This window comes from Moschus berezovskii, chromosome 4 (genome assembly GCF_049115385.1).
Source record: "Moschus berezovskii isolate FMDL1 chromosome 4, NW_MosBer_1.0, whole genome shotgun sequence".
NCBI classification, from domain to species: domain Eukaryota; kingdom Metazoa; phylum Chordata; class Mammalia; order Artiodactyla; family Moschidae; genus Moschus; species Moschus berezovskii.
In genome coordinates, this window is record NC_142463.1 from 52,889,811 (window position 1) to 52,908,361 (window position 18,551).

At 39.0% G+C, this 18,551-nt stretch overlaps 1 protein-coding gene across 1 annotated transcript in view; it reads left to right on the plus strand.

Moving 5' to 3' along the window:
- The window catches only part of MSH4 (mutS homolog 4), a 99,689-nt gene extending 81,138 nt beyond the window's left edge, over positions 1-18,551 (plus strand). The window contains exons 18-20 of the mRNA XM_055402888.2: positions 8,212-8,386; positions 15,370-15,458; positions 18,332-18,551. Of these exons, the coding sequence (XP_055258863.2) occupies positions 8,212-8,386; positions 15,370-15,458; positions 18,332-18,526 (459 nt within the window). The 3' untranslated portion in view covers positions 18,527-18,551. The remainder of the gene's footprint in view (positions 1-8,211; positions 8,387-15,369; positions 15,459-18,331) is intronic.

Here is an 18,551-nt window from a genome sequence, read left to right on the forward strand (position 1 = left end):
ACATATCCTCTGGTACCTGGTTTGTGTGGCTAATTAATCTAGCCGATGGTTTTTTCTCCATATCTGTCAATAAAGATCACCAGAATCAGCTTGCTTTCAGCTGGCAAGGTCAGAAATACCCCTTCACTGTCCAACATCAGGGGTATACCAACTCTCAAACTCTGTCATAATTTAGTTTGTAAGGACGTTGATTATTTCCCTTCTGACAAGATATCATACTGGTCCATTACATTGGTAACATTATTCTGATCAGACCTAGTAAGCACAAAGTAGCAACTACTCTAGACTTTTTAGTAAGACATCTGCATGTCAGAGGAGGGAGATTAAACTCAAAAAAATACGGGGGCCTAAAGACTTGTACTCCAAAAACTGTTAGATGTGATGAAAGAAATTGAAGATGACACACACAGATGGAAAGATATACTGTGTTCTTGGATTAGATGAATAAATATTGTTAAAATGAGCATACTCCCCAAAGCAATCTTCATATTCAGTGCAATCCCTATTAATTACCAGTGGCATTTTTCATCGAACTAGAACAAAAATCTTTTAAGTTTATATGGAAACGCAGAAGACCCCAAATAGCCAAAGCAGTCTTGAGAAAGAACAAAGCTGAAGGAATCAGACTCCCTGACTCCAGGTTATACTACAAAGCTTCAGTAGTTAAAACAGTATCAGTTCAGTTCAGTTCAGTTCAGTCACTCAGTCGTGTCCGACTCTTTGCGACCCCATGAATCACAGCACGCCAGGCCTCCCTGTCCATCACCAACTCCTGGATTTCACTCAAACTCATGGCCATCGAGTCGGTGATGCCATCCAGCCATCTCATTCTCTGTCGTCCCTGTCTCCTCCCACCCCCAATCCCTCCCATCATCTAGTACTGGCACAAAAACTGATTAATGGAACAGGATAGAAAGCCCCCAAAATAAACCCATGCACTTATTGTCAGTTAATCTATGACAAAGGAGGCAAGAATATATAATGGAAAAAAGACAGTCTCTTTAATAAGTGGTGCTGGGAAAACTGGACATCTACATCTAAAAGACTGATATAAGACCAGTCTCTAACATCATACACAAAAATAAACTCAAAGTGGATTGAAGACCTAAGGTCGGATACTATAAAACTCCTAGTGGAAAATGTAGGCAGAATACTCTTTGACATAAAACACAGCAATATCTTTTGGGATCTGTCTCCTAGAGTAATGAATATAAAACCAAAAATAAACAAATGGGACCTAATTTAATTTAAGGGTTTTTGCACAATAAAGTGTGAAAGTGTTAGTCGCTCAGTTGTGTCTGACTCTTTGCAACCCCATGGATTGTAGCCTAACAGGCTCCTCTGTCCTTGGAATTTTCCAGGCAAGAATACTAGAGTGGATTGCCATTCTCTTCTCCAGGGGATCTTCCTGACCCAAGGATCAAACCCAGGTCATCTGCACTACAGGCAGATTTTTTACTGTCTGAGCTACCAGGGAAGCCCAACAAAGGAAACCATAAACAAAACAAAAAGACAACCTACAAACTGGGAGAAAATGTTTGCAAACTGATTCAGTGGACAAGGGCTTAATTTCCAAAACATAACGAACAGCTCATACAGCTTAATATAAAAATAAAAAATAAAAAAAAGGATAGAAGATGTAAGTAGACATTTCCCCAAAGAAAGCATACAGATGGCCACCAGGCAGATGAAAATATGCTCAATATTGCTAATTATTAGAGAAATACAAGTCAAAACTTCAATGAGTTATCGCCTCTTACCAGTCAGAATGACTTATCATTAAAAAATCTACAAACAATAAATGCTGGGGAGGATGTGGAGAAAAACGAGCCCTCCTACAGTGTTGGAATGTAAATTAGTGCAGCCACTAAGAACAGTATGAAGGTTCCTTAAAAAACTAAAACTAGAGTTACATATGATCCAGCAATCCCACTCTTGAGCATATATCCAGAGAAAACTCTGTAACTCTAAAACTTTGAAAAAAGATATGCACCCCAGTGTTCATGGCAGCACTATATACAATAGCCAAGGCATGGAAGTAATCTAAATGTCCATTGGCAGATGAATGGATAGAGAAGATGTGGTGTGTGTGTGTGGATGTGTGTATTTATATACATACTTACATACAAATGGAATACTACTCTGCCACCAAAAAGAATGAAATTATGCCATTTGCAACAACATGAATGGACTTAGAAATGATCGTATTAAGTGAAGTGCATCAGAAATAGAAAGATAAGTGTCATATATTTATATGTGGAATCTAAAAAAAGTGATACAAATGAGCTTATTTACAAAAGAGAAATATACTCACAGACATAGAAAACAAATTTATCATTACCAAAGAGAAAGAAGGGATTCGGGGAGAAATAGGAGTTTGGGATTAACATATATACACTACTAATATAAAATAGGTAAACAATAAGGACCTAATTTATAGCACAGGGATCTATCCTCAATATCTTATAATAACCTATAATGAAAAAGAATCTGAAAAAGAATGTGTGTATATATATATTTAGTCACTGAATATAAATATATATTTAGTCACTAAATATAAATATATATTTAGTCGTGTCTGACATGGACTGTAGCTTGCCAGGCTCCTCTGTCAATGGGATTTCCCAGGCAAGAATACTCAAATATATATATGTATAATGCAATCACTTTGCTATACACTTGAAACTAACACAACACTATAAATTATTGTTGTTGTTGTTGTTCAGTCACCCAGTCGTGTCCCACTCTTTGCAGCCCCATGGACTGCAGCATGCCAGGCCTCCCTGTCCCTCACCATCTCCTGGCATTTTCCCAAGTTCATGTTTATTGCATTGGTGATGCTGTCCAGCCATCTCATCCTCTGACATCCTCTTCTCCTTCTGCCCTCGATCTTTCCCAGCATCAGGGACTTTTCCAGTGTCATCTGTTCTCATCAGATGATCAAAATACAGGAGCTTCAGCTTCAGCATCAGTCCTTCCAGTGAATATTCAGAATTGATTTCCCTTAAGATTGACTGGTTTGATCTCCTTGCTGTCCAGGGGACTTTCAGGAGTCTTCTTTAGCACCACAGTTTGAAGGCCTCAATTCTTTGGTGTTCTGCCTTCGTTACAGTCCAGCTCTCACAACCGTATATGACCACTGGGAAGACCATAGCCTTGACTATATGGACCTTTGTCAGCAGAGTAATGTCTCTGCTTTTCAACACACTGTCTAGGTTTGTCATCGCTTTCCTGCCAAGAAGCACTAGTCTTCTGATTTCATGGCTGCAGTCACTGTCCTCAGTGATTTTGGAGCCCAAGAAGAGGAAATCTGTCACCACTTCCACCTTTTCCTCTTCCATTTGCCATGCAGTAATGGAGCCAGAAGCAAGACGCCGGCTTCGGCCCAACTGCCCAACCTAGATAGTATATTAAAAAGCAGAGACATTACTTTGCCAACAAAGGTCCGTCTAGTCAAGGCTATGGTTTTTCCAGTGGTCATGTATGGATGTGAGAGTTGGACTGTAAAGAAAGCTGATCACCGAAGAATTGATGCTTTTGAACTGTGGTGCTGGAGAAGACTCTTGAGAGTCCCTTGTGCTGCAAGGAGATCCAACCAGTCCATTCTAAAGGAGATCAATCCTGGGTGTTCATTAGAAGGACTGATGCTAAAGCTGAAACTGCAATACTTTGGCCACCTTATGCGAAGAGTTGACTCACTGGAAAAGACTCTGATGCTGGGAAGGATTGGGGACAGGAGGAGAAGGGGACGACAGAGAATGAGATGGCTGGATGGCATCACCGACTCTGTGGACATGAGTTTGAGTGAACTCTGGGAGTTGGTGATGGACAGGGAGGCCTGGCGTGCTGTGATTCATGGGGTCGCAAAGAGTCAGACATGACTGAGCGACTGAACTGAACTGAACTGAATGGAGCCAGATGCCATGATCTTAGTTTTTTTAATATTTAGTCTTAAGCTGGCTCTTTCACCTTGCTTCTCCTCATCAAAAGGCTCTTTAGTTCCTCTTCGCTTTCTGCTGTTAGAGTGGTATCGTCCACATATCTGTTGCTGTTGATGTTTCTCCCATCTATCTTGGAACTCATCCAGCCCGGCATTTCTCATTAGGTGCTTAGCGTATATGTTAAACAGAGTGACAGCAGACAGCTCTGTCATACTCTTTTCTCGATCTTGAACTAATCAATTGTTCCACATAGGGTTCTAACTGTTACTTCTTGACCCACATACAGGTTTCTCAGGAGACAGATTAGATGGTCTGGTATTCCCATCTCTCCCATCCCTCTATCTTATATATAAATTAATTATGCTTCAATTTAAAACAGTTTTTAAAAAGAAAAAAGTACAGGGAGCCTTCTTCCTCAGTGAACTTTCTGGGAGTTGAGTGGTATGGGGCATGTTGAGATATCACTTCTAAGGTGTAAGATAAGTTGTTACATCTGGCCCCTCTAAAAAGACTCAAAATGCATTGTTACCCTCTTTGGATTTTAGAGGCAACCTATTTCTTCTTTGGATGTGTTACTTCAGCCCATTTACCAAGTGACCTTAGTGTGGTAGTCTGCAATAGGTTCAGCCTTGCAAGCTGCTCTTCTGCTTAGGCCATATAATCAAGCAGATCCAGTAGTGTCTGAAGTGTCAGTGATATATAGAGGTGCTGTTTGGACTCTTTGACAGGTTGTTTGTAGGTGAATTGCAGCACAGGGCATTAGGACTTTGGAGCAAAGCTCTGCCATCCTCTGTAGATAACTACTTTTCTTTTGCGCAACAGCTTATAGCCAGCTTCTGTGCCTTAGTAGAGACTGAACCATTAACCACAGGCCACCAAATTATCATGTGACCTGAGCTGCCCATTATGAGCTGGATGTTAAAGTTGGGCATTCACAGCAGCACTCCATCATCAAATGGAAGGGGTACATACACGACTGGACCAGAGAGGCCCTGAAGTCACAAGTAAGTTACATGAAGAAATGGCCCAACTGCTCATTCCTGCTACACTGCTTTCTCTTTCTCACTTTGTACCAGTTTCCTCTTAGAGAGTTGACAGGGGAGGAGAATTGCCTTGTTTACAGATGGTTTTGCATGACATTCAGGTGTCACCCAAAAGGGAACAACTTTTGTGTTATAGTCCCTTTCTAGTCCCCAAAGAGCATTGGTAAAGGAAAATTGTCTGATTGGGCAGAACTTCAAGCATTGTACCTGGTTGTTCATTTTGCTTGTAAGGAGAAATGGCCAGAAATGTGATTATATATCAATTCATGGGTTGTGGCCAGTGGTCTGGCTGAGACTTCAAAGGAAGATTTTTAGAAAACTGGTGGCAAGGATATTTGAAGAAGAGGAATGTGGATAAATCTCTTGGAATAGGTAAAAAAAATGTAAAGATATTTATCTCATATGAGTATTCACCAAAGAATGGCCTCAGAAGAAGAGAATTTTAATAATCAAGTGAATAGGATGACTTGTTCTCTGGATACCAGTCAGCCTCTTTCCCTTGCTACCCTGCCATCACCAATAGGCTCATGGACAAAGTGGCCACAGGGCTTGCATGGAGGTTATCCATAGGCTCAGCAACATAAATTTCCACTCACTGTGGCCAGCCTGGCCATAGCCATCCCTGAGTGCCCAGTTTGCCAGCTGCAGTGACCAAAACTGGGCCTCTGATACATTGCCATTCCCTGAGGTGATTAGCCTGTTGCCTGTTGGCGGGTTGATTATGTTGGACCACTTCCACTGTGAAAGGGGCAGCAATTTGTTCTTACTGAACTGGGATACTTACGCTGGATACAGATTTGCCTTCCCTGAATGTATGGCTTCTGCAAAAAATGCCACCCATGAATCTAACAGAATGCTTTATCCACTGTCATGATATTCCACACAGAATCACAGAGCTGCTTCTGATGAAGGAACTCACTTCATAGCAAATGCAGTGCCATGGGCTCATGTTCATGTAATTCACTTGTCTTACGTTCTCCACTATCCTGAAGCAGCTGGCCTAATAGTAAAAATATAATTACTGCTACTTACTTTTAAGGAGCTTAAAGTTAATTATTATTTTTCTAACCTAGTATCTTTACTGCCTAGTACAGTTTTTGTAATATAAAGTTTGTGAATACTTATTTGTTAAATTAACTTGAAATAGAATTTATGGAGTTACTATAATAGATTGATTTGATATATAAAATTTGATAGATGAGGACGTAAGAGCCCCTCTTACAGGGCGTGAAATACGAGTACATCACAGGAAAAGTGTGAGGATTCATCTGGTCAAGGATGTGTGTAGAGCAGGACCCAAGACCAGGGTTGCTGTCAACAGGCTGGCATTGCTTAGAGCAGGCAGCAAAGTCTAGGTGATAAAGCCAGAGGGTCTGATTAAACAGCCCACAATGCCACTTTCCAAAGGGCTGTTGCAGTTTATAATGCCATCAGCAATGATGAGGGAACCAAATTTACTGTCTTAATAAAAAAAGATATTGTAGTATATATAAGATGATACCTCACAATTTCTTTCATTTGCGTGTATCTGATTGATAGTATGGGCCTCCTAGGTGGCGCAGTGGTAAAGAATCCACCTGCCAATTCAGGAGACACAAGAGATGTGGGTTTGATCCCTGGGTTGGGAAGATCCTCTGGAGTAAGGAAAGGGCAACCCACTCCAGTATTCTTGCCTGGAAAATTCCATGGGCAGAGGAGCCTGGAGGACGACAGTCCCTGGGGTCACAAAGAGTTGGACACGATTGAGCAACTGAGTATTCATGCATAAAATTTGAGGACATAATGGTTATTATGAACATCATCTTTAGCTTCTAAATAGTTTACTGGGTTTCTAAATATTTTCTTGCAGTGTTCTTGCCTAGAGAATCCCAGGGATGGGGGAGCCTGGTGGGCTGCCATCTGTGGGATCGCACAGAGTTGGACACGACTGAAGCGACTTAGCAGCAGCAGCAGCCTGGTTTTCTAGTGGTTATGAATCTGACTGCCAGTGCAGGGAGCATGGGTTCGATCCCTGGTCTGGGAAGATTCCACATGCTGAAAGATAACTAAGCCTGTGCAGTGCACCTACTGAGCCTATGCACACTGGAGCCCATACTCTGAAACAAGAGAAGCCACTGCAATGAGAAACCCATGCACGGCAACTAGAGAGTAGCTCCTGCTCACCACAACTAGAGAAAGCCCACAGGCAGCAATGAAGACCCAGCACAGCCAAAAATAAATTTCTAAGAAAAAATTTTCTTGTTGATTTATAAATTTTGTTTGTTTTATACCCCCTTTTGATTTAATAGTTGAGATTTATTACATATTTTTCTGTCATATACAAAACCATTCCTCCCCTTACTAACTCCTTTCCATAACTGATAGTCATTTGCCAGTCAAAAAGTTTCTTTTTAATGTTTTACTATTTAAATTTTCCACTAATCATATATTTCATTTCTCACTGGTGTCTTAAAACATAATTAGTCATATCTGCTTCAGTAACTCTGAACACAGGGCAGGAAGCCACTGTGCTGGTCTTAAGTCACTTGAAACATCTCCATCAAAATCACCTAAAGTGCTTAGGGAAAATGCAGTTTCCTGGGGCCCTAAATTACAGTTGCTGATTGAGAATGTGAGGGGGATAAGCATCAATAATTTGCATCTTTAACAAGCTCCCCAGGGGATTACTAAACTTGAAGAATTATTGTACTAAGCCGTGTTCTCAACCTTTTTTTCCCTCTGTATAAGTACCTAACCCTAACATAATACAAATATAAAAGCAAAAACCTATACAGTTTCAAATACCTAAGATAATCCACTGATTTCACTTTCCCTAAACTACTTATATGTGAGGAATCTATTTTTAAAGTAAAGTTTTTTTTAAGTGAGGGAAATGTTATGATTTTGTTTGTGGGTAACTTCTCTAATAAATGATGACCTCAGTTAATAGCTATATTTCTGGTAAACTTCATCCTTTCAATATCTTCAGATTGTTTCTTTTAGGATTTTTGCATTTGTTTTCTTTTCCATAATGTAACATACATGTGTTTGTGTAAACATAATAAATGTTTCCCTCATTGAATATAAAATTTCAAAACATTTTAAGATGAGTTGACCACATTAGTTCTCAAAGTTTCATTACATTTCTGCGAAGTTACTTAATAAGTTAAAATAAATTTTATGTTTAAATAGTTAAAATAAAATTTTCTAGTGCATTTTAAAATACTGATATTCATTATATATTCTAGGCATTTACACTGTTTGCTACACATTTCCTGGAACTGTGCCAGATAGATATTCTGTATCCTAACGTAGAAAACATGCATTTTGAAGTTCAACATGTAAAGAACACTTCAAGAAATAAAGAAGCAATCTTGTATACCTACAAACTTTCTAAGGGACTCACAGAAGAAAAAAATTATGGTATGCATATAGAAATTTTATTTGTATATACTATATATATGTGTATATAAATGTGTGTATATGCTGAAATACTATATAGTCTCATAAACTTTCTTTCCTGTTTATTGACAGTCAGTCAAAGAAATTTTATCTTTCATTCTTTTGAATGCTTATATGCTTTAAGACTGTATTTTCTATTCAAATTCACATTTTTATGTATTAAGCTTGTTTCAAAAACATATTAACAGTAACTATGTAGAATTATAATACATGGGGGCCCCAGAAGTATAGTTTCTATACTTAGGAAAATGTAATTTAGTTATACTTGAAAGTTATATACTGAATTGGAAATTATATATTTCTTAGACACTCTTTTAGTAACAAGGTCCTTCCTCTGCTTTCTTCAAATTTGGAGAACTTGATATTTAAATCTAAAGTCTTAAAATGGAATGTGTTACCAAATTATGTGTTCATAAAATTGGTAAGATATTTTCTATCTAAATCATTATGATACATGTAAAGTTGACAGATTCAGGGAATTTTCATTTGTTCAGGGACTTTTACATTTGTTGTTGTTCATTTGCTCAGTCATGTCTGACTCTTCATGACCTATACACTGCTGCACACAAGGCTTCCCTGTCCACCATCTCCTGGAGCTTGCTCAAATTCATGTCCACTGAGTCGGTGATGGCATCCAACCATCTCGTCCACTATCATCCCCTTCTCCTCCTGCCTACAGTCTTTCCCAGCATTAGGGTCTTTTCTAGTGAGTTGGCTCTTCTCATCAGATGGCCAAAGTATTGGAGCTTCAGCTTCAGCTTTAGTCCTTCAGATGAATATTCAGGATTGATTTCCTTTAGGATTGACCAGTTTGATATTCTTGCAGTCCAGGGGACTATCAGGAGTCTTTTCCAACACCACAGTTCAAAAATATTAATTCTTCAGCGCTCAGCCTTCTTTATGGTCCAACTCTCACATCCATACATGACTACTGGAAAAACCATAGCTTTGACTGTACGGACCTTTGTTGGCAAAATAATGTTTCTGCTTTTTAACATGCTGTCTAGGTTTGTCATAGCTTTTCTTTGAAGGAGCAAATGTATTTTAATTTCATGGCTTCTGTCCCCATCTTCAGTGATTTTAGAGCCCAAGAAAATAAAGTCTCTCATTGTTTCCATTGTTTCCCCATCTATTTGCCAAGAAGTGATGGGACCAGATGCCATGATGTTCGTTTTCTGAATGATGAATTTTAAGCCAGCTCTTTCACTGTCCTCTTTCTCCTTCATCAAGAGGGTCTTTAGTTCCTCTTAGCTTTCTTCTACTAGGGGGTGTCATCTGCATATCTGAGATTATTGCTGTTTCTTCTGGCAAATTTGATTCCAGCTTGTGCTTCATCCAGCCCAGGATTTCATGTGATTTACTCTGCATATAAGTTAAATAAGCAGGAAGACAGTATATAGCCTCGATGTATTCCTTTCCCAATTTGGAACCAGTCCGTTCTTCCATGTCTGATTCTAGCTGTTGCTTCTTGACCTGCATACAGATTTTTCAGGAGGCATGTAAGGTGGTCTGGTATTCCCATATCTTTCAGAATTTTCCACCATTTGTTGTGATCCACACAAAGACGTTAGCCTGGTCAATGAAGCAGAAGTTGATGTTTTTGTGGAATTCTCTTGCTTTTTCCATGATCCAGTGGATGTTGGCAATTTGATCTCTGGTTCCTCTGCCTTTTCAAAATCCAACTTGAACATCTGGAAGTTCTCGGTTCACGTACTGTTGAAACCTAGCTTGGAGAATTTTGAGCATTACTTTGCTAGCATGTGAGATGAGTGCAATTGTGTTGTAGTTTGAACATTCTTTGGCACTGCCCTTCTTTGGGATTGGAAGGAAAACTGACCTTTTCCAGTCCTGTGGCCCCTGCTGAGTTTTCCAAATTTGCTGGCATATTGAGTGCTGCACTTTCACACCATCATCTTTTAGGATTTGAAATAGTTCAGCTGGAATTCCATCACCTCCACTAGCTTTGTTTGTAGTGATGCTTCCTAAGGCCCACTTCGCTTTGCACTCCAACATGCTTCCTCTAGGTGAGTGATCACACCATTGTGGTTATCTGGGTCATTAAGATCTTTTTTGTGTAGTTTTTTATGTATTTTTGCCACCTCTTCTTAATATTTTCTGCTTCTGTTAGGTCCATACCATTTCTGTCCTTTATTGTGCCTATCTTTGCTCAAAATGCACCTTTGGTATCTCTCACTTTCTTAAAGAGATCTCTAGTCTTTGCCATTCTGTTGTTTTCCTCTATTTCTTTGCACTGATCACTGAGGAAGGCTTTCTTATCTCTCCTTGCTATTCTTTGGAGCTCTGCATTCAGATGGGTATATCTTTCCTTTTCTCCTTTGCCTTTCAATTCTCTTCTTTTCTCAGCTATTTGTAAGACATCCTCAGACAACCATTTTGCCCTTTAGCATTTCTTTTTCTTGGGAATGGTTTTGATCACTGCCTCCTGTATAATGTTCTTCAGGCGCTCTGTCTATCAGATCTAATCCCTTGAATCTGTTTGTCACTTCCACTGTATAACTGTAAGGGATTTGATTTAGGTCATACTTGAATGGCCTAGTGATTTTTCCCTACTTTCTTCAGTTTAAGTCTGAATTTTGCAATAAAGAATTCATGATCTGAGCCACAGTCAGCTCCCATTCTTGTTTTTGCTCACTGTATGGAGCTTCTCCATCTTCAGCGACAAAGAATATAATGTCTGATTTTGGTATTGACCATCTGGTGATTTTCATGTGTAGAGTCGTCTCTTGTTTTGTTGGAAGAGGGTATTTGCTATGACCAGTGCTTTCTCTCAGCAAAATTCTGTTAGCCTTTGCCCTGCTTCATTTTGTACTCCAAGGCCAAACTTGCCTGTTACCCAGGTATCTTTTGACTTCCAACTTTTTCATTCTAGTCTCCTGTAATGAAAAGGACATCTTTTTTGGGTCTTGTAGGTCTTCATAGAACTACTCAACTTCAGCTTCTTTGGCGTTAGTGGTTGGAACAAAGACTTAGATTACTGTGGTATTGAATGGTTTGTCTTGGAAATGAACAGAGATCATTCTGTCATTTTTAAGATTGCACCCTAGTACTACATTTTGGACTCTTTTTGACTATGAGGGCTACTCTATTTCTTCTAAGGAATTCTTGCCCACAGTAGTAGAGGTAATGGTCATCTGAATTAAATTCACCTGTTCTAGTCCATTTTAGTTCACTGATTTCTAAAATGTCGATGTTCACTCTTGCCAGCTCCTGTTTGACCACTTCCAATTTACCTGGAAACACAGACCTAACATTCCAGATTCCTAAGCAATATTGTTTTACAGCCTTAGACTTACTTTCACCACTAGACACACCCACAACTGAGTGTTGTTTCTGTTTTGGCTCAGCCTCTTTATTCCTTCTGGAGCTATTTCTCACTCTTCTTCAGTAATATATTGGGCCCCACTGACCTGGGGAGTTCATCTTTCAGTGTGATATATTTGCCTTTTCATACTGTTCATGGGGCTTCAAGGCAAGAATGCTTAAATGGTTTGCCGTTCCCCTCTCCAGTGGACCACATTTTATCAGAACTCCCCACCATGACCTGTCTGTCTTGAGTGGCTCCACACATGGCTCATAGTTTCACTGAGTTAGACAAGTCTGTGATCCATGTGACCAGTTTGGTTAGTTTCCTGTGATTGTGGTTTTCATTCTGTCTGCCCTCTGATGGATGAGGATAAGAGGTTTGTGGAAACTTCCTGATGGGAGGGACTTCCTGTCTGGAAAACTGGGTCTTGCTCTGATGGGTGGGACCATCCTCAGTACATCTTTAATCCAGTTTTCTGCTGATGTGGTGTGGTTGTGGTCCCTCCCTGTAGTTTGGCCTGAGGCCAAACTATTGCAGGAGTAATGGCGGTAATGGCTGCCTCCTTCAAAAAACTTACCCCAGTACAATGCAGCTCCCAGGACTGTTGTGGTCAGTGCCCCTGACCCTTGGCAGGCCACTGTCAATTCACACCTCCATCAGAGACTCCTGGACACTCACAAGCAAGTCTGTTCAGCCTCTTGCGAGGTCACTGCTCCTGTCTCCTGGGTCCTGGTGCACACAAGGTTTTGTTGTGCCCTCAAAGAGTCTGTTTCCCCAGTCCTTTGGAAGTTTTGTTATCAAATCCCTTCAAAGTCAAATTCCCTTGGGGTTCTCAGGCCCTGTGCCAGGTTCCCAGGTTGGGAAATCTGTTGTGGGCCCTAGAACTGTGCAATAGTACAAGAACTTCTTTGGTATAATATAAATCTAAGATAGTGGCTGGCATCATCGACTCTGTAGACATGAGTTTGGGTGAACTCTGGGAGTTGGTGATAGACAGGGAGGCCTGGCGTGCTGTGATTCATGGGGTCGCGGAGAGTCAGACATGACTGAGCGACTGAACTGAACTGAAGATAGTGGCAGAGTACATCATGAGAAATGCTGGGCTGGATGAAGCACAAGCTGGAATCAAGATTGCCAGGAGAAATATCACTGACCCCAGATATGCAGATGACACCACCCTTATGGAAGAAAGTGAAGAACTAAAAAGCATCTTGATAAAAGTGAAAGAGGAGAGTGAAAAAGTTGGCTTAAAGCTCAACATTCAGAAAACTAAGATCATAGCATCCAGTCCCATCACTTCATAGCAAATAGATGGGGAAACAGTAGAAACAGTGGCTGACTTTATTTTGGGGGGGCTCCAAAATCACTGCAGATGGTGACTGCAGCCATGAAATTGAAAGACACTTACTCCTTGGAAGGAAAGTTATGGCCAACCTAGACAGCATATTAAAAAACAGAGACATTACTTTGTCAACAAAGGTCCATCTAGTCAAGGCTATGGTTTTTCCAGTGGTCATGTATGGATGTGAGAGTTCGACTATAAAGAAAGCTGAGCGCAGAAGAATTGATGCTTTTGAACTGTGGTGCTGGAGAAGACTCTTGAGAGTCCCTTGGACTGCAAGGAGATCCAACCAGTCCATCCTAAAGGAAATCAGTCCTGGGTGTTCATTGGAAGGACTGATGTTGAAGCTGAAACTCCAATACTTTGGTCACCTGATGCAAAGAACTGACTTATTTGAAAAGATCCTGATGCTGGGAAAGATTGAGGGCAGGATGTGACGGGGATGACAGAGGAAGAGATGATTGGATGGCATCACCAACTCAGTGGACATGCGTTTGGGTAGGCTCCAGAGTTTGTGATGGACAGGGAGGCCTAGTGTGCTGCAGTTTATGGTGTCGCAAAGAGTCAGACATGACTGAGAGACTGAACTGTACTGAACTAAAGGTAGTGGAGTGGAAAGAACTGCACTCATCTTTTCCTGCGAGAACACCAAAATTGCAACTAGTTGCTGAACAACCATCTTTAGGAGAATGTTCAGTTCAGTTCAGTTCAGTTGCTCAGTCGTGTCTGACTCTTTGCAACCCCATGAATCGCAGCACACCAAGCCGCCCTATCCATCACCAACTCCTGGAGTTCACTCAAACTCATGTCCATTGAGTCGGTGATGCCATCCAGCCGTCTCATCCTCTGTCGTCCCCTTCTCCTCCTGACCACAATCCCTCCTAGCTACAGGGTCTTGAACCAGTCTGTTGTTCCGTGTCCAGTTCTAACTGATTCTTTCTGACCTTCATATAGGTTTCTCAAGAGGCAGGTCAGATGGTCTGATATTCCCATCTCTTTCAGAATTTTCCATAGTTTATGGTAATCCACACAGTGAGAGGCTTTGGCATAGTCAATAAAGCAGAAATAGATGTTTTTCTGGAACTCTCTTGCAAAACACATCCTGTGTCCAAGGGCAAAGTAGAAGCCGCAACAAGACGGTAGGAGGGATGCAATCATGTTTTAAAATCAAATCTCACTCTCCAGAGAGACTTGGAGGGAGCAAACAAACCTTGTAAGCACCAGAAGCCAGGGAAAGGATTAGCAACCTCCATAAGAAACCGAGCCAGACCTGCTTTTTGAGTGTTTGAGTGGCTGCTGTGGAAGAATGGGACAGCAGTGAACTGCCTCAGGGACAAGGGCTTTGGCTACAGCAGATCTGGGAGACATGGCATATGGCATAAGTCCTCTTGGAGAAAGTTGCCATTAGCCCCACTATAGAGCATCCGTACAGACGACCCACACACTAGACTTTTACAGATAAATTTCCCAAAATTATTTTAGCTATGACTGTTCTTTGTGAGAGTAAAAAAAGCATCTTTGCTTTGCTATTTGAAATGGGATAATCAAATGTATAACTTAATTTGTATCAGGTGTTTAATCTTTATAAGCCTCAGCTTCATCTATTAAATGGTGATATGTGTGGATTTGTGAGGATTAAATGAATTATCAAATATGAACTGTCTAGCACAGTGCCTAGCAGTTAGTAACTACTAAATACACGTTGATGTTGCTTCTAGTGCTGCTAAAGCAATAGATAAACTATTAACATAAAATAGAAAGTCTGTGAGACACTGATAGAATAAAAGTCTAAGAGCATGAGAATATTACTGGTATTACCTACCGTTATGACTTCTGAGAAATCCCTCTCTCATTGATCTACTAAATATATGAATACTCAGCTTTAAGCTTATCTGTGACTACACTTTCTTCTATCCTGCAAAACCCATTATGTCCTTTGACTTATAAACCAACTGAATTTGTAGTTGGAATTTCAATGTTATTACTATTATCTGATTTTCTAATTACCTTTTTCCTTTCCCTTTCATATTTTCTGTCTCAGAGGTATCTGGAGAGGTAATTGATATTCTAATTTGTCTTATATATCTTAGCAAGTAATTAAATCCAATAATTGGTAAGTTGTCACCCAGAACTTGGAAAAACTTAATTTTAAGAAGTAAGTAGTTCATAAATGCCTAAGAAAGGAAGTTTAAATCTGTGAAGAAAAGATTATTAACGATTAGAACAAATATAGTGAAACTACAAGTAGTTTTGAAGTCCCATTGTTTATAATTTTAGGATTAAAAGCTGCAGAGGTGTCATCACTCCCACCGTCAATTGTCTTGGATGCCAAAGATATCACAACTCGAATTACCAGACAGATTTTGGTAAGGAAATTTTAGGAATAAGAATTATTTTTCAAATTAAGAAAATACTTTTAGTGTACATGTTTATTATGGTCTTGGATCTAAATATATAATAAGTAATAATTAAAACATTTAAAACAAAACCTATTTCCTAAATAAAGGAAATCCTTTTTACTTCTCGAAACTTTTTTGGTTTGATGTATTAAAACTGTCCCTAGAAAATCTACTAGTAAGATAGGAGACAAAAGTTAAACAGTTCAGTTCACCTGGTACTTACTGCTACACTGACTTTATGATAAGAAAAGAAATCTCTTTAAATAAGCATTAAAAATAAAAATCATAGTACTTCTCTGGTGGTCCAATGGTTAAGGCTCCACGCTCCCAATGTAGGGGCCTGAGCTCAATCCCTAGTCAGGGAACTAGATCCCGACATGCCACACTAAAGATTCCACATGCTACAATTAAGATTTGGCACAGCCAAAAAAAAAAAAAAAAAAAAGAGAGAAACACTATACACAACATTTCATATCCTGTAAAATAGTTTTCAAAGCTCTTGTATCCATTATCATATATAAAACTCATAACTCTTCATGAAGTAGTTAGATTTAATTAAAGGTAAAAAAATTATCACTTTTACTTATATTTTTACAGCTGAGGTTCACAGAGATTAAGTGATTTGCTAGGAAGTAGTAGATCCAACACCAAATTTTTTTTTTTTTTTTACATCCATCAGTCTTTTGACCTCAACTACTTTTATGACTTTACTTGCCTAGTTATTCCTTTGGAATTTTTCACCAGTGATTTTGGCAGTGGTCCAGTTCTGAAGAGCCTCTTATTACCTAGTTCTTCAGAATTCCTCTTGCCAAATTCCAATTATGGGCAACCTCTCCAGTAGTCTTCCTGTTTTTAGATTTCCTGATGCTGCTCAAAATATATTCAAGACAGGCTAATTTTATCTACTGCAAATTAATATAACCTCTCTTTAGCTGAATATTTTACTGAGTAATTCTCATTCTTCTACCTCTTTGGTGATTATTTCTTTCCCTTCTTCACTGGTGCTTTCTATTATTCCATCTACCAAATAGAAGTATTCCTAAGATTTTACCATTTCTTTGTTTAGAATTCTATACTCTTGGTGATTCTCATCCTTTCCTCAGCCTCCATTTTCATTTCTTTTTGACTCAATCTGTATATTTTTCTCCATATTTCTTCTTAAAACCTTAACTTATATTTTCTCTTCAATAGGTCCAAAATTAAATTTCTCATCTTTTGAAAAACATTTTCTTCTCTTCACTTTCATATCTCCCATGGATGCTTGAGTCTATGAATTCTTCTTCTTAATTACATCTCATTAGGACTATGCAGTAGGTTTCCTTCCTTTTCTACATTTCTGCCACATTGAGTTACTTGTCATTTCATCATTTTGACCTGTGTTAGAAATGTGTACCACATTTTCTAACGTGTTTGCTCTCTCTGTTTCCTCCATCTGGAATATCTTTCCTTCTAGCCTCTTCTATTCATCAAGATTAATTTTAAATGGGTCTTCTCTGGTGTCCCAGACAGTAAAAAATTTGCCTACAATGTAGGAGACCTGGGTTCGATCTCTGGGTTGGAAAGATCCCCTAGAAAACGGAATGGCTACCTATTTTCCATCCTATTGAAGCCTTTCTTGACCCAAGCTGGAAGTGAACTTTCTTTCCTCTGAACATTTTTGTATCTCCCTTATGGAACTTTTCATGATTAATCAATTGCTTGTAAACATGTATGTTTCACTGTGAGACTGAGCTTTTTGAGTTCCATTGTCATGTCAGGATGACATTTTTGTATCCCCTGTAGTCGTAAATATAATTTATGGGGTCTGGAATATATATAATAGCTATAATTGTTGTTTAAATGATAAGTGGATAGTTGATCAATCAGTATATCCGATAGATGGATGGATCAATGTTCTGTCTCATGGAGTTGTATGCAGTTTTTCTATAGTGACAGTAAGAGAGAGAATTCCTGGCTACTGAGAAGGAGTTCCTGGCTACCTAAAGTTCCTAGCTATTTAGAAGGAGTTGAAAGGATTGTATTTCCCTTAGAGAACAGAAACTAAGTCTTTACATAAAAAGTTAAGATTGAAAAAATGCTGATTCCTCTATCTAGCTCAGGCAAAAAAGTGAATGAAGAATTTTCTAGTTGTACTCCCAACCCTGAAGGGAGGTATTCAAGGACTGAATATCCAAAGGTCCTCCAAAGTATTAGAAGAGTCCCATTTTAAGCATTATTTCTTGGGTATCCTTAAGTATAATTTGTTAAGAATTAAGGCATAATTTTAACTAGCTATTTGTGTTGCTTATTTTAAAAATGTAATTTATCCCTGAAGCAGTGTTTTTTTTTAGACTCTAGCAATTTCTATATATGAACTCTCTTGAGGGACAGTTTACTGATAACCCATTCCGTCCACCAGTTTATCTGGTGGGGAATTAAAGTAGGAGATAGCAGAGTAGTACTCTTGAGTGGCATTTAAAATTATGAACACTGCATAGTAATGCGCAGAACGTTATTTTCCCATAACTTTTCAATGATAAAGTGTTTGTAGGACATAATTCTGGTGGATTTTCTATTACTTTTTGGTGTTGTTTGAGAAACTTGAACCATTTAGAAGATTTTTTTCATTGAAAAATGGTTTTCAAGGATTAAGGATCTGTCATAAAGTAGTAAATACTCATGAGAAATTTTATTCTCCAAAATAATATTTTTTTATGGTATATTATTTGCTAGTTGGATGGGACTGACTTATCCAAAAAAATTGGTTAACCATTGAATTCTTATTTCTATGAAAGGAGATAAAATATTGCCAAAATAAGAATCATATTTTAATTTTTATCTATATATTTTTTCAATAACAGCAAAACCAAAGGAGTACCCCTGAGATGGAAAGACAGAGAGCTGTATACCATCTAGCTACTAGACTTGTTCAAACTGCTCGGAACTCTCAGTTGGATCCAGACAGCTTACGAACATATTTAAGTAATCTCAAAAAGAAGTATGAAGCAGATTTTCCTAGGGCTGAACAAGATTCAGGAAAGACTGAAGAATTGTAACAATTCATGTCTTATGCTAATGAAA